At 52.3% G+C, this 23,015-nt stretch overlaps 1 protein-coding gene across 4 annotated transcripts; it reads left to right on the forward strand.

Moving 5' to 3' along the window:
• Positions 1 to 602: 602 nt before the first annotated feature.
• LOC135364800 (RNA-binding protein 20-like) lies at positions 603 to 17,753 on the forward strand. Of its 4 annotated transcripts, XM_064595266.1 has the most exons (6): positions 645 to 854; positions 1,957 to 2,617; positions 4,177 to 4,311; positions 10,625 to 10,746; positions 14,365 to 14,471; positions 14,782 to 17,753. In XM_064595266.1, exons 1-6 carry the CDS (start codon positions 774 to 776, stop codon positions 14,813 to 14,815), a joined length of 1,140 nt encoding a protein of 379 aa, XP_064451336.1. In that variant the 5' UTR covers positions 645 to 773; the 3' UTR covers positions 14,816 to 17,753. The 4 variants fall into 4 exon arrangements, with proteins under 4 accessions (XP_064451337.1, XP_064451339.1, XP_064451336.1 ...); XM_064595267.1 differs by lacking the exons at positions 14,365 to 14,471; positions 14,782 to 17,753 and adding an exon at positions 10,844 to 12,481 and having other exon boundaries at positions 603 to 854; XM_064595269.1 differs by lacking the exons at positions 14,365 to 14,471; positions 14,782 to 17,753 and adding an exon at positions 12,489 to 14,356 and having other exon boundaries at positions 637 to 854.
• The last annotated feature ends 5,262 nt before the right edge of the window (positions 17,754 to 23,015 follow it).

A 23,015-nucleotide genomic window follows, 5' to 3' on the forward strand; every position in this document is an offset into this window, starting at 1 on the left:
AAGCCTTGTTAATTCACAGATTATGTAAAAAGAGGCACTGGTTCAGATTGGCTTGAGGATGATAGATTGCTGACCCCAGTTCTCAGGCTGGTCAGAGACCCTAATTTCCCAAACCAAACACCTGCTTTCAGTTGTTCAATTTCTCAGACATGAGCACTAACTCTCATGAGGGACTGAATTTGCGGGAGGGAATAGAAGGAAGGAAGAAGGGAAGGGGGTTGTTAATTTGGGCAATAGCTCTCGGTCAGAGAGAAGACAAAAAAGGGGTGAGGGGGGCACTGGTTGACTAACAACCCACTTCCTACACATAAGTGGCCCGGATGTGATTTTTATGGCCAAAACAGATCTTTTGGGGAGATGTCACACGATGGTTGTCAACCCCCGGGCCAGTTTACCCTTGGTCCCTTTACTCACCCTCCCTGCCTGTAGGTTTCACAACTGCAAAAATACCCAGTTTGCCAGAGATTTCTGCCCCACTAAAGATATCAGTCCAACCACTGAGACATTTCCGTGCCTCCACTTGTCTGTGTGACCTTGAGCAAGTTACTTAACCTCTCTGATCCTTCATTTCCTCATCTATAAAAGGCAAGGCACCTGCCTCTGAGGGGTTTGGTGAGGATCAAGGAAATGTGCCTGTGAGACACACCTGATGACCGTTAGCTGCATTGTTTTCTCTCTTGGCCTCCCTCTCTCCTCTGCTCCTGCTCACCCCTCTGTTGATTTGGTTTGTTCTGTTCTTTTTTGGTAAGGCTGGAAAAGAAGAGCAGGAGGGCATGGAAGAAAGCACCTCATCAGCAACCAGGCAGGAGAAAGAAACAGAGTCCTCAGATGCAGAAGACACAAGGGCAAAGAAGGTAAATTTGGTTCCAGGTGCTGGCAGGACCGCCACATCTGCATGACGGCCCGTGGGCACCGCGTCTCAGGCATCCCCATCCTGCCCTGGGATGCCCCACTCGCTGCATGGGCTGTGTCCAAGACCCCACCTGGGCTGTCACGAATGAAGCCAGCACTTCTTGGAAGAATGGTTTTGCCTGGGATCTCTGCAGTCTTTATTAAGGAGATCTTTACTGCATGCCTGGGCTCTGCCTCAGTCTCCAGCACCTTGGCAGCACTCGTAAGAGAAAACATGTGCCCAAAAAAGACTCAGGCTTCAGAGCCAGCCTCCCAGAATAGTTCCCTTGGGAGGGGCTGGGGGAAGAGGGGAGCTTCGGATGCTCAAGCTAGGGCCCTGACCTCAGCATGCCCAGACCCTGGGATTAAAAAAACATCTACTGCGCTTGTAAAGATTATTTTACTTAATTAAAATTTAAAAATCCAGTTATAGTGCTGTGGCTGCCTCAGCAAAAAGAAACATGTTTGGAACGTGGCCAGCTTTGTGCCTTTCTGGTCAGGAGAGGTGGAGAGATGAGTATTGCTGGCGAGGAGGCTGATCTCCGAAATCTGGCTCCTGGGGACATGACAGAGTTTCAGGAGGGGCCAAGTGTGAGCCATGGCTATGAAAGTTGCACCCTTGTGGGAAAGGGAGCTTGGGGGACTTTTGAGGGGGGACTTGGCTACAGTTCCATTTAGTGATGGCCTTCATGCAAGGAAATAGCTCCAGCCAGTTGATTTATTTACAGTTTATAACGTTATCATTCATTCATTCAAAAACTTTGTTGAGCACCTATTATACACCAGGGTTTGAAATTCTTTGTGCCATTTTAAACGTGGTAGATTCAGCATTAAGGGCTGATTCTAAACGCTGTTTTTGAGCCTCATCCTAGGGATGAATCAGCGATGTGGGACTTGAGTGGTTTACAGCTCCTGATTACCCAGTAAGTGTTCCCAGGCAGAAGCCCGAGTGCTCAGGATCTTTCTGATTAGAGGGGCCCAGTGGTCAAGGTTTGCGCCCTCTGGTTGAATACCAAGACCTGCTCCTCCGTCACTCTCTGACCTTTCTTCTGCATGTTTGTTCAGGAGCAAGAGTGGGAGAGTGGAAGTGAGGCCGAAGGGGAGAGCTGGTACCCCACCAACATGGAGGAGCTTGTTACAGTGGACGAGGTTGGTGAGGAGGAAGATTTTATTATGGAACCAGACATCCCAGAACTGGAAGAAATTGTGCCCATTGATCAGAAGGGCAAAATCTGCCCAGAAATATGTCCCTGTGTGATGACCACCTTAGACCTGGACGTAGCCAAGGATTTCACCAACGAGGGAGTGAAGCCTGTAGGGAACGGGGCCACGGAAATCAGCCTCAAGACACCCAAAGACCTGCCTTTTGCCCCCATGAGCTGTCCCAGTGACATGGACGTGGAAATGCCTGGCCTAAATCTGGACACTGAGCGGAAGCCAGCTGAACGTAAGACAGGCCACTCACTGGAGGGTTCAGATTGCTACGAGGAGCAGGCAGAGGGAGGGGAGCGTTCCGATGTGCGTCTGGCCCCTCCACTCCAGCAAATGTCTTCCCCCGAGCCAGCAGAGGAGGGGGCCCGGCAGCCTAGCCCACCTCTCGATGACTGCAAGGCCAGGGGGACCCCTGAAGACGGGGCTTGTGAAGGCAGCCCCCTGGAGGGGAAAGCCAGCCCTCGCACCGACACCAGCCTCCAAAACCAGGCTTGCCAAGGAGTGTCGACCCAGGGTAACTACCTCCCTTTCCTCCCGTGCGGTTGGGTTGATGGGATGACTGCTCACCTAGGGAGGTGTGCGGGCACGTGCAGGCTGGAACGAACATGAGCAAGGTTTCCACCAGCATTCAAGAAGCTGGTGCAGAAAGCCAGCTTCCAAAGGCCTGGTTAAACGGTTAGCGCTTCTTGGCAAATGGTGTGAAGGAAATCAGATAGGAGGCCACATGTTTTCTGAGAAGCAAACTCAGACAGGATAGACTTCTCTGAATTTACGGGAGCCCAGATAGACCCTGACAACTAAAATCAGCGAAAGCTTTGAATCATCAGGCCAAGGGGCTCTGGTTCCTTGGATTAGCAGACGGCCTCTCAAGCCTGCCCAAGGGCGGACCACCCGGGCTGTTACTCCTGTGAAGCCCGGGGGAGGGGTCAGGAGAGCAGGAGGCGAGAAAGGAGCACCGAGCGGGCAGAGGGTGGGACGGGGGGTGGGGGGCTCCCGGGAGGTATGGCCCGTTCCCCTGGCTCCCAGTGCAGACCCCCTCAGTCTCCACGGCCTGACGGGGAGGCGAGGCCTGTCCCAGGCTGTCCTCCGCCTCCGCTGCAGGTGATGCTGTGGGTGCCCGGCGCTATGCCATCATGAGAGACAGAGTTTAAAATAGGCTAAGCCCTGTCTTCTCTGCCAAGAGGGAACAAAGATCCGGCAAGGGCTACGGTGCGGGGAGAAGGAGCCCTCAGCCTTCTCCGCGGGAAAATAACTAGCGCTTCCTTCCCCAGAGGGCCTGCAGCACGTTGAAGGTGGCAGGGAGGGGGACCAGAGTCGGGGACAGAAACCGTGGAGTAGAGGCTTGAAAAGAAACCTTCCGCCCCGCGCCCTGGGGCTGGCATGAGCCTGGCGGCTGCTGGATACTCAGGCTCTCCTGCATGGCGGGCTGACCTGAGCTGTTTTTCACCTGCGAGTCTCCATGGAAACTGCCCTGAGCACCTGCCTGGTTGCCGGAGCAACGCGGAGGCCCGGGCTGGGTCTCCGGAAGGCAGGACTGGAGAAGGAGCAAAACGTTCACCGTGCCCCGATTGAACCCCTTTATTTTGCCGTATAGGTCTCAACACGCACTGGTGTTCATGGCTGACTTGCTTACCCAGTGTTTGGAGCTCGTATTTAATAACACCGCTCAACAAGCTTGGGGTGAACGTGGCATTGCCTTTTGCACCAACCTCTGCACCTAGACGCGTCAGCACAATGTGTGGCCACCGGTCATCCTCCTGCCTGCGGAGAGGGAGTGATTTCTGAGTTGGGGGGCAAGGCGGGGATCATCCCAACCGAAGGAGGCAGTAGCCCATCCCCCACGGACCCAAGGCGCGGAGCTGCCGAGGGTTCGTGTGGGGGGAGCATCCTTTTGGCAGGGGAACAAACTCTCAGTTACAGCGTTTGGGCTCTAATTAGCAGCCCTCGCCCTTGCTTCATGTTATTAAGCAGTGCGAGGGACCATGCCTGATCACACAGTGCAAGAATAGGATGGCAGAGTCTTTGAAGTACATAGTGCTTCCTTAGTTCTCTACCTTGGCCCATGTTTTGCAGACAACCCCAAGTACGTGGAAATGAAATCTCTGGACGTGAGGTCACCGGAATACACCGAAGTGGAGCTGAAACAGCCCCTCTCTTTGCCTTCCTGGGAACCAGAGGATGTGTTCAGTGAACTTAGCATTCCTCTAGGTAGGTGAAGTACACAGTCCTTCCTGAGCATTCAGCTCCAGGAAATGATAGCGCCATGGTAACATCTAAGAGGTCCCGAGGGCTTTTTTGTCATTTTGTTGTTGTGTTTAACGTCGGATGTAATAACCGGGATAGGTATGGTGCGTATCTTGAAGGTTTCTTGCAATTTCAGTCCCCCGATAGTAGAGCTGATACCTCATGGCGTCAGGCCCTGGACAGGACTGCCCTGGGAGCCAGAGCAAAGAGAAACTCGCTTTCCCTGTTCGGGAATGCTTTATTCCTGACCACACAGCCTTTATTCAGGCAGAGATCAGAGGCCCCAGTGGCCGCCCAAAGTCAACAGAAATGAACTTCTGCTCCTGGCTTCCCTACCCTCCTTGCCCCAGCCCTTCCCAAGACAATGCTACATTTTTTTCCTCTTTGAAGGACCAGCTTATCTGAGGCAATGATGCTGAAGAGACTGCATTTGGGGAGACACTCTGTATTTGGTAGAGGGAGCATTGAACAGAGAGACCTGGGCCCCTTTCCTTCCTGTTTCACTTATTGGATGACTGACTGCATGACCTCAGACAAGTCATACCCAGGAGTGTATTTTGGTTTTTATTTTTTCCAGTCACTACAAGTCCTTTATTAACAAGTCAATAGAGAGAGAGAGAGAGATGTAAAAATACTTTTATCGGAGGCCCTGGGAATGGAAGGTACTGTCAGAACCCACCTGGCCAGAGAAGGCAACCCAGCCAGAGGCAGAATGGAGATTGGGGGTCCAGGGGTGCAGCTGGTGGGAGGCACTGAGAAGGAGGTGGCTCAGGCTTTGGGCAGGGAATGTGCAAATGCAGAGGCCTCAGTGGGGTTCCTGAGCCTTAGTTTTTTTCACCTGTAATATGGAATTGAATCAGATCAATTCCATAGTGGAATTTGCAATAGCAGAAGTGGTGGGGGGTGCAGGAAGGGAGGTTAATAATAGAATCACCTAGGACACATTTATAAGGGGAGAGTTAACTAGAACCTCAGGGTAAGGAGTGAAGTTACTTCGATAAAGTACCCTGGGAGCTTCTGATAACCACCGCTAACCCGGTGACTCCCACTCCACGTCGTCTTTGAGTCTTTGCATTGACTCTGAGAGGTTGGAAAGCAATGAGACAAAGGAGTAGTAACAGCCACTGGAGAGAGAGCTTAGGAAGGCGTCATTTGGGAAAGCGTCCCAAGGAAGCACGAGAAAGATGGGTTATGTGAGGACTGATGACCACACGTCTGCTTACTCAGGGAGGGGCTGGTCAATATGGAGGCTCACCTTTTCCATCAGGTTTCTCTTTTTCTTTTCATCTCCTTTTAAACATTTCTTACTGTTTCTGCCCTCCAAATGTTCCATTTTCATAGAGTACCCATTTTTACTGGGCAGCACTTTCTAGACAACATGGCACCATGCAGGGCACTCTGGGGCAGTTGAGAAATGTAACACAAGTCTCTTGGCATCCAAGAACTTGGAATCTGTGCGACCCACACAAGCAAAAATTAAGAATAAGTTCTGCCACCTTGTCATTTGTGTCTTTTTAAAAATTGTTTTTCATTCCAAAAAGTGTGATAGATTATTATGACAAGTGTAAAAAATAAGAGCCACGTAAAGTCAATGTTAAATATTGTATTTCTTCACTCCAGTTTCTCCCCAGCTCCAGAGGTAGTCACGATCATACCCACAGAGACTAGGTCACACCATACACAGAATGTTCTACAATTTGCTTTTTTAACTTAACAGTGGGAGTCAGAGACCTTTTCACGTCAGTATACAGACAATGCATTCTTCTTAACCATTGTAAATATTGCCCTCTAAAAGATGTACCATAAATTACTTATCCATTTCTCTACTGGTGAACATTTAGCATGTTTTCAGTTTTTCCCCATTATTAAAATGCTGTAAGAGTTAAGCTTTTATGTTTCTCACTTACCATGCAAGCACCATTTCTAGTGCTTACTTCATTATTTAACTCTCTCAAAACACCTATGAGGTAGATAATATTTTTATCCTTATTTTGTAAGTTAGAAATCTGAGATGCAGGGTTACAAAGCTGATGATTCGCAAAGACTGGAGTCAGGATTCAAATCCCAGTAGTTTGACTCATAGGCCCATGCTTCCTCTATGCTCTGCTGCCTTCCAAACATGCCGTCACCTTTGTGTGCATGCCAGGGTTTCTGCAGGACAGCGTCCTAGACTGGGAGCGGGGAGTGGGGGTTGTGGTGTGATGTATATTCGCAGTTCATCTTTTCATAATTGCTGCTAAATTGCACTCCAAAAAGATTATACCAGTTTTCCCTGCCGGAGTGAGAATTCTCATTCTCTGCTTCCTTACCAACTTTGGACGTCATCAGTTTTGAATCTTTACCAACCTGTTAGGAAAATGGTATCTTGTTCTGCTTTTTAAAAACAGTTCTAACGAAGTATAATTGATGTTAAAGAAGTGCACATGTTTAACGTGTATGGTTGATCAATTTGGATGTATGTGTACACCTGGGAGACTAATTACCACAGTAACATAGTGAACGTATTCATCACCTCCCAAGTTTCCTGATGCTCCTTTGTCATTCCTCCCTCCCCACACCTCAGTCCCCAGGGAACCACTGATCTGCTTTCTGTCACTAAACATGAGTTTGAATCCAAAGGGAATCATCTGGAATATAGGGTTTTTGCCTGACTTCTTTCACTCAGCATAATTATTTTGAGCCCTTGATGGGCATTTGGGTTGTTTCCAGTTTGGGGCTGTAACAGATTGTGCTTTTGTATTGCCTGTAGTCTTCGATGAGCTTTGAGACCCATTATCTTATTGATCTTAGGGGGTGGGGGTATGGCACCATTCTCCACATTTGACAGGAGAGGAAACAAGTGCAGATGCTTACCCAAGGTCACACAGCAAGGTCAGGTCAGAGCTCCGGGTTTCCAATCTGAGACCACTCTGCCCTCCTGTCCCTCTAGTTCAGGAAGCACAGTGTAGGAAAGGCAATTTTTGTGCAGCGGTTAAGAGCACAGACTGTGGAATCTGATTCCCCAGGTTTATGTCTCAGCTGACTAGGGGACAAAGAGCGACCCTTTTCAGCTCTCCTCATTGATTTATTGACTTTCTTCATCAATAACTAAGGGTAGTAATAGAAGCCTACTATGTATAGTTAGTTTGAGGAGGAAATGAGTGAATACGTGTAACGTCTGAGTGTTTTCCAGGAGGAGGGTTCTCTGTTGTTACTACTCGTTCATGAAGTAATTATTGAGCCCTACTCTTTCCTCTCACTGGGGCTGCATGCCCCTTATGCTCCAGAATCCAGCACTCCTGCAGAGACTTCTAGGGAGGGAGGGAACAGCCTTCAGGCTTTGTCCCTGTGGAGAGCAGGGAGGCAAATGGGGAGTGCCAAGGATCCAGAGTAAAGGGAGGTGAGGTCCCAGTGCTCGGGGGATGGGGTGGACATGGGGTGGGGGGAACGGAGAGACGGCTCAGCCCCATGGGTTTGAGGCCAGCTCTGAGTGACCCCAGCCATCCTGAGCCTGCCAAGGTCTGCGCTTCCAGAACCAAAGGGCATTGCCTGCAAAACGCAAGCTCCCCCTCCACCCATCACAGGATTTGCTAGGATGATGTAGTTGTAATTACCCGGCCCAGGAGCTATTATTAGAAAGCAAATACAGCTTTAATTGTCATGCTTAATAGAGGCTGAAAAATGGGAGGACCGAGTGGCTCCAGACGGGTTGGGGCAGTGAGAGTTTTCTTCGGTTCTGGCCCTCCCATTCCAGAGGCATCCTGAGGTGGTGTTGGCATGTGGTGCCCATGGCAACCCTCAGTTACTTGGGGGGGGGTTGCCAGGCGTTTGGGGATCCTCCTCAGACTTCTCCTTCCTCAGTGCTTTTAAGCACCTGGTACCGCTTCACGGCTGGACGTCAGGCGGGGGCAGGGAAGGGTTGCTGCCCACCTTCGGGCCGAGGTTAGGGGGCAGGAAGGCCTCTGTGGAGAAATGTTTAACCCACAGCAGGAAACGAATATTTTTTGAGCACCAGGCAAAATGATAACACCGTTTGTGGGAGTATTATTTCTATTTTATAGATGAAGAGACTAATCTCAGAGAGTTTAAATAACGTACCCACGGTCACACAGTGTACGTAAAAGAGCTAGATCTTTCGGACTCTAAATTCCATTTTCTCTCCACTATACTGTGGCTTCCAAGCCTTTTTGGGGGGCGGGGGGGCAGTGGAAGTCGTCGTTCCAGAAATCTCACCCAGAACCCCTCACATGGCCGCTGTGCCGCTTGGGTCGAAAGGGCCCACAGCTCAGGCCCTGCTTTACGTTCTGTGGGGGCTTCTGAGGCAGTGGCGCCCCTTCTTGGGGACCCAGGACATGGGCTGGAAGGCCTCTTGGAAAACCTGGAGGATGCTGGAGGCCTTACCGGGGCCCTGCCATGAAACCCCAAGGTTTCTTTGCTGGGACCACCCACTGGCCCCTCCTGCAGGGTCTGGGGCAGGATAGAAGGAGCGGCTCTGATCACAGGCCTGTGTCTGCTCCGTGTGGCCTCCGGGTGGTGCGTCTCCTTTCCCAGTGGCCTTTATCTTGTCTTGTGTGGACATCTCCCTACAGAGCAGGCTGGGGAGAACTGTTCTGTGGGAACAGAGGACCAAGGCAGGCCTTGCTTACGGCTCCTCTGCTGCGGCCCTGTGAGTGAGTGGAGGGGCCAGCCAGCCACCCACAGGCAGAGCAGGGCCCACTTTTCGGTCCTTTGCCGTGGGGGTGGGAGGAAGGTGAGGGGGGCAAGGGCACAGCCTCTTTCTGGGCAGCGGGCCCAAGAGAGGCCCCCTCCCTTCTGGGGGCTGCTGTGGGCAGGGCAGCGAGCTGCGTGGCAGTTAGAGAAAACTGGCTGAGGAGGCTGCCAAAACCAGGCCCAGACCACAGAGGAGCAATCAGTCAAAGCAGGCCTTGGGCAGGCTTCCCGGGCTCCCGCCTCCGTCCAGGCTGGCCGCTGCACACTGATAAGTGGCTCTTTTGAAATGAAAAAAAAAGTTGTAATTACAAGTCTAAGCGGCCGCTCAATGGCAGGGTCTCTGTCCCACAGGACACGGCAGGAGGAAAGTGAAGGAAGCCCAGGCATGTGGTCCCACGCAGCGCCTTGATGGAGCCCTGGGCGGTCTCCCTCTCTGCCAGAAGCGGCCGCAGTCCCCCTGGAGGGCGGCCCCCTGCCCTGGGCCCCCCTCCACCCGCTGCAGGCCCCCGGCCCCCCACAGGGCCACGGGCGCTAAGCAGGTGGGCAGCAGACCAGCCAAGTGCGGGCGCGCACACACCAGCCCCCCAGCCTGAGAGCAGGAACCGCTGGCCCCGTTCCCGCAGTTCCCCAAGGGGTCCTGCTTCTCACGGCCCTGATGCCCTGCTCTTCTGCTGACAGTTCCGACTCCCCCCAGCTTCCCACAGGTTCTTACTGGAGTCTGGTCTGTGCCCTCTCAGACCTGCGCTCTTTCCACTCTGCCGACCATGGCTTCAGGAGGAGAACGGTGACCCCAAACACCTTGGCGAAGGCTGGAGCAGCCACCGTGCCTTCGAAGATGCATCTTCTGGGCTGTGACACCGTCACTTCTCTCGCCATCAGGCCACCGTTTCCTTTCCTCAAAATCAGAAGGCAGCCCAGAATCCTGTGACTTCTATTTAGCAAATCCCATAAGTAAAATGCTATCGCTGGGTGGTTCAGATGTAAACACTGGACGATGGGAAGATGTTTATGATTCACGATTACATGAAAAAGAGAGGAGAAAGAACTATACTTAGGGTACAATGAAAACTGCCCCCTAACCGAAAAAAAGCCCTACATAGAGATAGTATGGAAGAAAATATTTTGATTGGAATGACTCTAAGTGATTTTTCCTCACTTTTGTGTATTTTTAAAGTTTTCTTTAATGAGTATAATTCTAAAACAAACAAAAATGATAGCATCCTTCCTGAGTCCTGGCCCTAACAGCTACAGAGAGGGGTACAGCGTGGAGAAACGAAACGCTTCCTCCTCATTTCCTTAGAAGCAGGCTGACAACAGAAGGGTCCGGGCCCCATTCCCAGGAACAGCTGCAGAGCAGAGAATTGTGAAGCATTCCCTCACAACCACCTGGGAATGGAGTCGGCCCTGTTCTCAGGCTTGTTTTGCAGATGAGGAAACTAGGCTTGGAGAAGCTCCATAACCAGCCAGAGTCAACAGCAAGCGAGGGATGGAGCTCAGTGCTCCCATTTCCACCCGCCAGCTGGCAGGACCACAGGGGCCTCATGTGATCTTCCTAAGTCCTGCCTGTCCATCCCCCATCCTCCTGCAGGGGTGGAGTTCGTGGTGCCCAGGACTGGGTTTTACTGCAAGCTGTGCGGGCTGTTCTACACGAGCGAGGAGATGGCGAAGATAAGCCACTGTCGCAGTGCTGTCCACTACAGGAACTTACAGGTAAGGGAGCCTTCCTTGCTCAGGACCGGGGGGCTCCCCGGTCGATGTCCTTCCACCACGTGGAGAACAGCTCTTTCCCCTGGCCCGTCTCCCCCAGGCTGCTGCTCCACGTGCTGGCGCCTTCCCTGTGCTCTCAGGACATCTGTCTCCCCTGGAGTACTTACAGCATTCTGTTGGGGGCGGGTTTTGGGGTATCTGCTTCTCCCCCTGGTCTGAGTAACTCGAGTTAGGGATCACCCGGCCCATGCTTAAGGCTGACCCCTTTTCACAAGACCTGGATATTCTAGATGCAGGCATTTCTCTGTTTCTGTTCCCCCATGCTGTTCCCCTGTTTGCTGCAATAAAAATCACCATTATGTTCTATTCAAATGTTCATCTGCCACTGCAACTATTTATCAGAGGCATGCTATGTACCAGATGCTGTTCTAGGTCTGGAGATAAAACAACAAAACCACATAGATATGCACGCGCGCGCGCACGCCTGGGTGGCTCAGTCAGTTAAGTGTCTGCCTTCAGCCCAGGTCGTGATCTCAGGGTCCTGGGATCGAGCCCTGCATCAGGCTCCCCGCTTGGCAGGGAGTCTGCTTCTCCCTCTGCTTCTTCCCCTGCTCCTGCTCTCTCTCTCCCTTTTTCTCAAATAAATAAAACTTAAAAAAATTATAAACACACACGCAAGCAAAAGACAAAAACCTCTGCCCTCTTGGACCTTCCATCCGAGTGTAGGAGATAAGCAATAAAATAAGTTTTATGGTATAGTAACAGGGGACATATAAAACATACTACCGTGTTTCACCCAGTCTGAGGTCCCAGCCATTATAAGACACACTACCACTTTTTGGATACCAATAGGAAAAAAATTGTTGTAAAGTAAATGGTGAGACTCCATCAGTTGTAAAATGCGTCTCAGTTTCAGAGATGTTAACATGTGGGGGAAGAAAACCTCATCTTAGAATCAATGAAAGACAGTAGTAAGTTCTGTAATATATACCTAACTGACATGCAGCATGTTGCAACTTCGGGTGTGGGGGGGATCTTCGGGACCTTAATAGAAAGCATGGTATATCAGATGCCCAGGGATAAGTATTCCAAGGCACCTTATGTTTTTACTACAAGGAGCCAGACTAGTTTTTTGGCACATACGGCCTCCTCACCTAGGGCAGACCCTCGTGGTGGCAGCATGTCCTAATGCCAGAGCAGACATTGCTGTTAAATTGTTAGAGTGGCTGATCGAGGATTTTTCAGCCAGAGGTGTGAAATAGAATCACCTGGACAGTGTTTTGAAAGTATATATATATATATATATATATATATATATATATATATATATATACACACACACACACACACACACACACACACACACACACACACATACTAGGTGAGCTAGTCAGTAGAATGGGGGGAGGTGATCCAGGAATACATAATTTGAGAAAGTTCTCCATATGATTCCAATGTGCATTCCTAGTTAAGAGACTCAGATATGGGCCAACTCTTGTTTTTTGTTGAGGATATTGAGGCCCAGAGAAGCTATGTGATTTGTCCAAGGCCATGCAGATGGTGAATTACCAGGCCCGGAAACAGATTGCCTGATTCTTAATCACTTGCCCTTTTTTAGCCTGTTAAGCTGATCTTGCAAACCAAGACCCATAATGGCACGGCCTGTGTCACCATCTGCAAGGGATTGTCATTGGCTATGCCCGGACTCATGTCATTTAAGCCTCTTGATTTCCCTCTGTGAGCAGCCACTCTGTGACCAAGGAAGCTGTGGGGCCTGGGGCCCAAGTCCTGGCCTCTCCGGGGGGAGCGCAGTGAAGGCCTGACTTGACCAGACCAAGCATCCAGACTGGGCTCTACAGAACCAGCGGAGGGTGGCCGTCTACCCTGAAGACATCATCATCCCCCACCCCAACAAGATAAAACCTATAGAATGGCAGCATTGGAGATCATCTAGTCCTGATTTTCCCCAACTGTGGTCGTCATACCAGCTGGCATTTTTAAACATGCAGCTTCCTGGACCCACCCTACACCCGTTATTCATTCTCTCCAGGGCTGGGCCTGAAAATCCTCATTTAAAAAAATAGCAGGTTCTGATACCTCAGTGTGCGAGCTCTTGATCTCATGTGGTATTCTCAGCTGGATTGTGTAGTTCTCAAGGAGACCACGCAACTCAAGATCACTCAAGAAGTTAGGATGAGTCCAGACTTGTCAGGGCCTCTGATTCTAAATCCTGTATTTTTTTTTCCAGGACAGTGGACTACACTGTGTTCTGGGCCTATGGGCCAACTCCCCAGGCAGACTCACCTCCCCAGAGCAGGCCAGAGCCATTTCCGTGGTCCCCAGGCACGTCAGGGCCAGACATGGGCTAAGCCTTTCAGGCCCACCAACTGCAGTTCAGGTTTCTCTGGCACACCTGTTGGGGAGCTGGGGGCCTCCACCGCGGGCTTCTCAGATAAGGTTTCTGTCAGTGGCCTTGACAGAATGTCTCTTGTCCACACAGCCTCACGCACCCCACACTACCCCACGTTACATGTGTGAAAAGTGAAGAATGTTGGTTCACACCTAAGTCAGGCAACTTGTAAACTTAGCACCACCAGCAGGCCTTGAGGTGGGGGTGAGGGATTGCTCTTTGAGGAGGGGAGCAGGTGGAAGCAGCCTCCTTTCTCCCTGTGCAGCCTCTGCTGGGCCCCCACTGCTGGTCATAACCCGAAGAGAACCCATCCAGAGTGACCCAGAACAACGAGGGGAATCAGATAGGTCAGATAGGAAAACTAGATGCCTCCCGCTCCAGGTCCAGAGAGGAGTGAGCCCACATTTCCCTTCCTGGGGTGAGGTGGAGAACAAACCAGGCCCTCCCTCAGCAGCCTGGCCCGCAGGGACCCACGGTCGGTCTGCCGCTCTCCCCATCAGGCTCACCCACCTCTCAGAGCCAACCGGTTTCTTCTAGAGAGAGCAGGTCATCTTACAGGCATCACCTCATCTGACCCTCAGAATCACCCTGGGAGGAGGAAGGCACTGTTTCTCCCGTTTACCAGATTAGGAGTCAGAGGCAGAGAGAAGACGAGTACTTTCCCAGAGTCAGAAGGCCAATGCCCCTCATGATAAAGGACAACATTACGGGGTACTTATTCTGAGCCAGGTGCTGAGTGCTTACAGTACCTCCCGTGGACTTCACAGCCACCTTACAGTGGTAGTTCCTGTTGTTAACCACACTGCATAGATGGCAGGGATCCTGGGTGGCTTGCCTGCCGAGAGCTAGGATCTGCACCCGGGTCGTCTGGCAGCAGAGCCCACACATGTGACCACTTGCCCACTGACTCCTAATCCAGTGCTCTTTGCACTGCCCCCTGCTGCCTGGGCAATCAGTGGGGCCCGTTACGTCTCACTGCACGGAATCTAGAATCCCAGGGGCGGCCTGCCGTGTGGCCGGGGGCCGGTGGTGATGGCAGCGAGTGTCCGGGGCGGTATGAGGCAGCCCCCAGCTACAGAACAGGAATCCAGCGACAGACGTCTGGGCTCTCAGCCTGCCTTCTGCCCGCCAGGAAACAGGTGGTTACAAGAGGCGGCAGCCGGCTTTGGCAATCCGCGCAGGACAATGCTGCTCTCCCCCCCCACCCCTAGGTCGGCCAGTCCGCCTGGCCTCTGGTCCCCCCTGCCTGTCACGCGCAGACATGCCCCTGGGCGCTGAGGCTCTTCTGGAAAACAAGTGGAGTCATTGTGAGCATTCAGTGAGTTTCTATAAGGAAAGAGAAGAGCGCTTGCACAGGATAAGGGCCTTGGAAGTGGTCCCGTTGTTGGGATCTGTGTTTTCGAGGCCAGCCCTGCGGTACTTGTAAACTAACAGAGAGAGAGGAGGGAGCTGAGCGTGGGTCCTGTAGCCCCAGAAGGACTGGGGAGGGCTGGGAGGGGGGTCCCACACCCTGGGAGACATGATGCGAGAAGGGGCCCAGGTACATCCTGCCCTCCCCTCCCCTCCCCTGTCCCGCCAGGTCACCACTGACCCTGTCCCTTCCCTTTGTCCCTCTCTCCCCACCGCAGAAGTACTTGTCCCAGCTGGCCGAGGAGGGCCTGAAGGAGACCGAGGGGGCCGGCAGCCCCAGGCCTGAGGAGGGCAGAGTCGTGCTGCACTTTGAGAGGAAGAAGCCTTGATGCTGCTGGAACCGAGGTGGGGCCTTCCTGACCTCGGTGACGGAAGCTAAAGCCAGAGAGGAAGGAAAGCCAGGCCAGCGTGTTGCCTCGGCTCGTCCTCGGAGACTTGTGAAAATGCCCTTCAATTGTCTCCTCAGTGAAGCTGTCACCTGATGTGTCCAGCAGCTGAGGGTCACCCTCTCTCCCCCCACCTCCCTGATTCTTGTTTCCTTCAATCTGCTTCTCTCTTCTTCCCCCTCCCTCCCTCTCTCTCACCTCCTGTGCCAAGGGTCATTTATTTTTCATAAAATCCAACTTCTCAGGGATTTTCACGGTGTTCAAATTCTTGATGGGACAGGACAGGTCAGGCCAAGGAAGAGCTCTCACGGAAACTCCCGGGTCAAGACCCACTTTGGGGGGCCTGGAGCGTTTTCTGTGCCTGGCGTCCTGAGCCGGGGGAGTTGTCGGGTCGTGCAGGCCTGAAGGGGGTGCCCCCTAGACCAGCAGTTGGCAGAAGCTGGGAGTTCCTCCAGCGGGACCATCTTTTTGAAAAGCCCCCGTTTCTAATAACTCTTTCAACCTCTCAGTTCCTCTAGAAGTCCACCAGATGCATGCCTTAACATAAAAGCAATGACTTTCACCGAGGAGGAAACGAGCTCTTCATTTTGGAAGCTCTATTAAGTCCTCCCCGCCCCCCAAACTTATTTCCATCCTCAGGATTTCAGGAGGTGCCAAGCTTTGTTCTGTTCTGGACAATGAATTTGGTATAGATTCACTTCAATTAAAAATGAAAACAGTAGTGTCTTCTCCCTTCCGCCAGAACAATAGTTGGTACGGGCTTGGGTCGAATGCTGGCTTCCCAGCCCCGTGTGGCACTGGCTCAAGAGACCCCAAAACAGGGCAATGGCATCTGTCCTCGACTCGCTCCTGGTGCCTGCGCTCTGGGCTCCAGCAGCCTCTCAGTGGGATAGTTTTTAAACTGGTCTCTCAGTGGAGAGAGAAACTAAGGGAAGAGCAAGGCTGCAGGAGTGAGGAGCAGCATTTGAGGATTGCCAGGAATTGGTAGGTGGGCAGGAGGTCGAGGGCATTTCAGAGGACCCCTGTGTGCACACCTGGGTGTTGAATGTCATGAAGAACAGAACTCTTCTTCCTGTAGCGTTTTCTGATACTGGAGGTGAGTGCCTTCAGGCCCCAGACTAGAGAGTCTGATGTTCCCCTGGGAGCGTTTGGGACAGAGGTGCTGGGGGGACATGAGGCTTGCTCACAGCCCCGAGGAAGACCTCAAGAAGGTCAGAGGGGAGCCTTGTGCTGTTTCCACAAGCTGAGCTACTTCCCTGGCTCAGCCCTGGGAAGATGGTTCCTGTGTTTCTATTCCTGACCGCAGATAGATAGACTAGGAAGGGATTGTTTGTTTTATATTATTTTTTGCATTTTTTATAGTAGATCAGATTTTTTTTGTGGTAGATATGTATACTGCACATTCTGCCCTCTGCACTAATGGCAGAAGAATAGAGAAATTATCTGAGTTCGACACTGACATTTTATCAGTGAATCTGAGGCACAGAGAAGGAAGAAATGTAGGACATAAAATGATCTTGTGTAAACCTCGGGCACATGGTTACTGGTGAGGAGAGAGTTGCAGGGAACCTGCGAAAGAGAACAGAGAAGGCCAGCACCGGAGGCCAACCAGCCAGCCTGGGCTCGCGCCGTCAGGGGCTGGAGGAAGCGGGAAGCCTGACCGCGGTGTGAGGCCATCCGGGGGCCTCGGAAAGGTTGGTGTCTCAAAGAGAGTGGGCTCTGAAGATGGCAGCTCAGCTCAAGCTGCCTCCACAGGTTTTTACCTGATGTTCTGGAGACCGGCCTCCCCCATTTCTGGGAAAACCTCTGGCCCTATTTGTCATTCTTCCCACTCAGGGGATGTCCAGGGCCAGCTCTCTGGGCACCTTGCTGGGAAGAGCCTATCACCTCCACCGGAGGCTGGAACTGAGCATTTTCAGAGAGGCTGGCAGTCTTTTCTTCCCGCAAAGTGAAAGCCGACCCCACCAGCCCGCCCCCCCCTCCCCCCCCAGCACCGTTTCCATGGAAATCAGGATGGCTGTTCAAACAGCCTCATTCCCAAGTAATGGGATGGTTCCCTTGCTGATAGACTGACCTTCTCCATACTGGACAGCTGGTGAGAGCCCCTGGGAGGGATCGAGCAGAGGCTCTCTGCATCCAATCAGAGCCTTCACTTTAAAAATCATCTAAGATTCTGCATCTGTGTATATATTTGTATTTATTTGTATTTATTTTTATACAATCCCATTGGCATGGTCCTTCACCCACTCTATAATTTGCACTTTTTATTCCTACATGTGTCGTACACAAAGCAATATTACAGGCAACCAGGAAAATACGGACTTATTTTTTAAAGCTTTTCTTCAGTGTTTGTCAACGATTTCAAAATGTCTTCCCCAAGAGCTTGTTTAAGAGCATCTGCTACCGTGAGCAACAGATTCATTTGTACCCTGGGTTAAGGTAACAAAAGGCCTAGGTAATTTTCTTTTCATCATAAAACACCTAAAATAAAGTATATACAGGCAGTATTCCCAAAGAATTTGGTAGATTTGGTGTTGGTGTGAGGACAGCCATTACTGTCCCTTCCTTGGACAGTCTGAGGCTGTGATCTGTTAGATTGTACTCGAACTGGACCAGAGTTTGCTTTTTGAGCTTATGAGAAACAAACACTAGTTAATTTAAGTTTGAACTTGTAAAGTATTAGAATTTGTTGAGTGTCTTATAAATCGTCATCACTTTTCCTGATCTGTATAATTGACCGCAAGTGTTTGTTTTTACAAAAGGAAAAAAAAAAAGGATTTTTAATAAAGAGAATTTGAAAGCTTGTGAGTAGCTGTCTGTCATGCAGGGGCCCCTCGACATTTGGCTGGGGGGAGCTCGCTGAACACAGGTTGGGACCTGGCCCCTCTCTGAATCTAGGAGGTCTCTAAAGGGTTGAACAGAGAAGACACAGCAGCTTCTCTCCGGAACTCCAGGGAATTGGGTGAGCCTCCCAAAGGGTGAGTCGGGGAAAGTGGAGAGCTGCTGTCCCTTTTGAAGTATCAGAAAAGTCTCTTGGCCTCTTATAAACCTGCTGCCCAGTGCCCCGAGTCTTCTCCCGGGCTGAACCCCGTTGTCCGGCCCCAGGTCAGGTCGGGTCATTTCTGGCCATTCCATCCGCTGTGAGGTGGTTGATGCCCAGCCTGGCTCTCGTTAGCCCTGTGACTTCTTGAGTCCCGAGTCCTTGAGTGTCCAAGGGGATAATGGTGTACATCACCTCTGGGTTGTTTCAGGTTTAAGGTAATTGCTGGTGAAAACACTTGGTACGCTGTCTGGTACTGAACCTTGTTTGCTTTCGGACTCCGAAGCTCTTTCTCAACCATTTCTTCTAGCAAAACAAGGCCAGTCTCCTGAGCCTAGTTGGCCAGTCCTTTGAACATCCTGGAACCTTCCATGGGCCCTTCCCTCCTGTTGGCAGTGCTCCTGAGTCAACGGGGAGGGGCTGGGCAGTCTGGCCCTAGAGGGCAAAGTGAGTGGGGCCGCCTGTAATTAGCAGGGGCAGATTGTAGATCTGAGGAAAGTTCCTGTCGAGCCTGTTGCTGCTCCCCCACCCAACCCTCAGCCTATTGTGGCCATCCGGGCACTGAGCTCAGGCCTCCAGTTCCCACCAGGAGGGGTGGAGAAGCATCCTTCCCTGCCACTGCTGGCTGGGCCCCAGCTGGCCAAAGTAGTGAAGGGGCCTGGAACTTGTCCTCTGTGCCAAGTTCAGGATCCAAAATGCATGACCGTGTCCCCGGTCCCCAGGCCCTGCATGTCCCTCCAGGTGGCATAGCTCTGGGGGGCACCGTGCCCCTTGTATTCTGTCAGATGGCACTCCCCAGGGCTGTGCGGTGGAGATATCCTGTCAGGGGACCCCCTGAATTGCAGTCCCCCTGCCCTTGCCTGGGCGTTCCCATTTTCTCTCCAATATTCTTTAAGGCCCTAGAACCTGGATCTGAGCCAGTCTACCAAGCCAGAGCCCTGACATTCAGACCCACTCTCTGTGCTCACTCCTCTTCCCAAGGATCAATGGCAGACTGCCCCTGGTTCCACTCTGCCATGGCCTGGACATTGATACTGCTTCTCACCATTTAGATACTGACCTTGGCCCCCATTGGAACATCAGTGGCAACTGTTGACTGTCCATCAAGGCAGGGATGGGACATCTAGACTCGCCCCTTACACCCCTCCATTCTCCTTTCCCATTCCACAAAGGAGCCTGTCCCAACCGGATTTCCAAGCGTGTTGGAACAGGATGGACCCAGGGACCCTCAAGTCCTGGCCCTTCCCTTTGCCGGTGAGACAACTGAGGCCCAGAGAGGAGAAGTGACTTGTCCAAGGCAACACAGCTTATTGGTATAAGATCAAGACGAGAATCCAGATCTCCCGGGTAGTCCTGCTGGGTACACACACGGATAGAGGCTGTTTCAGTTAGATTACTTCGTGAATTTTCCAGGCCAATCCCTAGCTGGCCTTTGACCCTCAGTGAAGATTCAAGACAAATCACTGTTGGTTTGTTTGTTTTTATGTTTTCTGTGCATCCAAATCACCTGGGGAACTTGTTAGAAATACAGATTCCCGGCCCCTCCGTGGAGATTCTGTCTCAGCAGGTCCCGGGAAGCACACAGGCGGGCACGGGGAGCGCGCAGGCCCCTGCACTTGAGCAAGCCTGGGGCTGATTCAGGGCAGGTGGAGTCCTCTGCTCACACTCCGAAGTTTTCGAACACTTCCCTAGAAGTCAACCAGGGACTTCCCCGGCAGCTCCTGGAATAGAAGGGGCATTTATTTTGCTGGGGGAAGGGCAGGCGAGAGTGAATGGAGACCATTCAAGGTAGAAGAGACTCCAGCGGGAGAGAGGCTTGAAGGAGGACCCTCACGGCATGGCAGATGGAGACGGCGGCAGCTGGTGGCAGCAGGGCGGTCCTCACACTGGGCTTGGGGCACGTGTCAGGACTTCTTCAGTTGGATTCATGCTGACTGTGCTTTGGCAAAAGTCCGTTTTCCAATGGTCTCTTTATCCTTCTTAATGGCTGAGAACACTGGTTATTAAGAAGACCCCCTGAGAGCTGCGGATAGCCCTGGCCCCCTGTGCACAGTCATCAGGCCTTCTGGGGGATGGGAGTCCCACAGAACAGGGGCACCCGCCAGGGCCATGTCCCTGCCAGCGACGAACCCTGAGGCTCGCACACTCCTTCTCCCACCCTGTGAGCCGCCACCAATACCAATATTCTCCCCAGAGACTGCTGAGCAGCTAGCTCTACGTGCCACACTCAGTGTGTACTCTATGGGGACCTTGTCTCTTGGCCTCGTCAGTTATTCTCCCATTTCACAGATGGGGAAAATGAAGCTCAGGGACCCACAGAGGTTTGCCTGGGGTCAGAGACCAGGAAATAGCAGAGCTGGGATTCAAACCCAGGTCCATGTGACTCTCAAACCATGCTTTTTTTTTTTTTTTTTTTAAGATTTTATTTATTTATTTGACAGAGAGAGACACAGCGAGAGAGGGAACACAAGCAGTGGGAGTGGGAGAGGGAGAAGCAGGCTTCCCGCCGAGCAGGGAGCACGATGTGAGGGGCCTGGGATCACGACGCGAGGGGCCTGGGATCACGACCTGAGCCGAAGGCAGACGCTTAAGAACTGAGCCATCCAGGCGCCCCTCAAACCATGCTTTTAACCACCATTCTCTACTGGCTGTCTCAGGATGGGGGTCTTCTGTTCCTACATCTCGCTAAAGCCTCTAGACCAGGGCCACGAGGCACAACAGGGTAGGGATGATTCAAGGGCCCAATTTAGCTGTTCTCCCGTCTTATGACTGACACCTGGACTGCTAAATTCCTGAAACTGATCTCAACACCTGCGCTCCCTAGAAAGTAGCTGAAGGCAGGCCCCCACCCACTGTGGTGCAGAAAAACAGGCACCAAAGAAGCAGTTTCTTCCTGTCCTTAGGCTGCAGAGTTTGCCAGGGGAGCTGGATCTCGGGGTGAGGGCATAGCAAGGCCCAGGTGTGGGGACTGCCCCAGTTCCTCCTGCTTCAGCGAGGGGAGAAAAGCGCCCTGTTCTCTGTTTTCAGGTAATTTGGGGTACAAGGGTGTGATCAAAAGGGGATTTCCCACAGCCCCAGAATGTTGGCCAGACTTCACACTTTCAACCTCTCCTTCCTGAGTGAAACTTCATTGTTTATTTACCTACCACCTCCTTCCTACAAGGAGTTGAGATGATCTACAACACAGGCCATGTGTGACCAGAGTAAACCAAAAGAAAAAAAAAAGATTTGATTTATTTATTTGACAGAGAGAGACACAGAGAGGGAACACAAGCAGGGGGAGTGGGAGAGGGAGAAGCAGGCTTCCCGCTGCCCAGGGAGCCCGATGCGGGCCTCGATCCCAGGACCCTGGGATCATGACCTGAGCCGAAGGCAGACGCTTAACGACTGAGCCACCCAGGCGCCCCCAAAAAGGTTTTTTTTTTTAAGTTGATTTTTTAGTAATCTCTACACACAATGTGGGGCTCAAACTCACGACCCAGAGATCGAGTCAGATGCTCTTCTGACTGAGCCAGCCAGGTGCCCCTAAACCAACAGAAATTTTACGTGAGGGCTGAGACAAGTTGAAGGTAGCAAGGATGGGAGCAGTAAGGGCTGATGGAGTGGTGGTGGATAAGCGTGAGATTTGACTGGGAGCCTCCTAGGAGCCAAGGCAAAAGGAGGAAGCAAGGTCCATTACTTGGCTTTCTCTTTGTTAGCAGAGAAAGAGTGTTGCAGCTTATCTGGGGAAATTGTTCTACTCGACTCAGTATTCTAGAATTCTCCTGTAGGACTGTCCATGATGTGGGCAGAGGCACTGAGAGGCTTGGAGAAAGTCCTTAGGTAGCTGGAGAACAGAGCAGTGGATGATTTCCGGTCTGTGTGAAGTGGTCCCTGATGTCAGGGTGACACCTCCCAGTGTCAAAAGACCTGATCTCTGTGCATTTCTGCCTAGCCCACTAGCCAGTGTGCTGGCTTGAATTTGTGGGTTTGGGATTCGTTTTGTTTTGTTTTCAAACTTCTGTTACTTAGCTGAGCTCCCAGGAGCCGAGTCCATAAGACAAGGCGGATGCTGCTGTCTCCCCAGCCACCCAACCGGCCTGCACACCCACCTGACGACAGAGCCCTCTGGGTGGGGATCCCGTTGGTCTGGGTTTTGGGAAACAACCTGTGGACATTTGCTCTTTGGGGTTCTCCCACGGGTTAACATGGCCAGGAGGAAACCCAGCCTGACTGGGAAGCTCTGACTCCCTCAGGCTGAGCCTGGGGCCACCTCAAACCTGTCCGATAAGGACCAGCCCTGAGGAGGATGGGTACCGGGGGCACCTCCTGTGGGTTTGCAAGGCAAGAAGGGAGAGAATTTTCCAGTTCAGGGGCAGGTCCCCGAAGCTGGGAATCCAAACCCCAATTCCCTGTGTCAGAGCCATGGTGAATTCACTCAGACTTGGGCAAATGTCTACCTCCTGGCACTTCGTCTGCCCCTCTGCACGTCTGCCCCGTGCCTGCTGCTTGCCTGAGCTGGATGGAGCCAAAGTGAGAGGTGGAGGGGTAGAGGACACAGCTCACAGTCCCCAGGGGTGGCAGTCCCTCTGTTCCAGTGCTTCGCACGGCCCCAGCGCTACAAGCCACAGGCCTGTCCGGAGATGGGGTTCTCTTCCCATCCTCCACCCCTGGCTGGGGCTGCATTTGCGGGGCCGCTCGTGTTGCCTGCCTCATCTCCACCCACTTCTCACCCCCACAGCTGCCGGCCGCGGTTTGGCCCCGCTCCCTGGCTCCTTGGCCCCAGACAGGCCCTTGCTCAGCTCCTCGGTTTCGCGCATGGTCTTCCCGCCGGCCGGAATGCCCTTCCCCTTTCCCTCTGCTTGCAGACTGGGACTTCCTTGAACATCCTAGGGCAGGGCTACCTTCTTTCTGCCTTCGGTCTTTCTTGACCCTCTTTGACCTCCTCTCCCCCGTGTCTCAGGACACCGTCCCCCACGCCACGCACACACACCCAGCGGCCTCTCTTTGCCAGCCCTTGGCAGCCTTGTGATCAGTCTATAGGTTG

Source organism: Mirounga angustirostris, unplaced genomic scaffold (assembly GCF_029215605.1).
Source record: "Mirounga angustirostris isolate CCGP_5_RB_7025 unplaced genomic scaffold, mMirAng1.0.hap1 SCAF_6, whole genome shotgun sequence".
NCBI lineage: Eukaryota > Metazoa > Chordata > Mammalia > Carnivora > Phocidae > Mirounga > Mirounga angustirostris.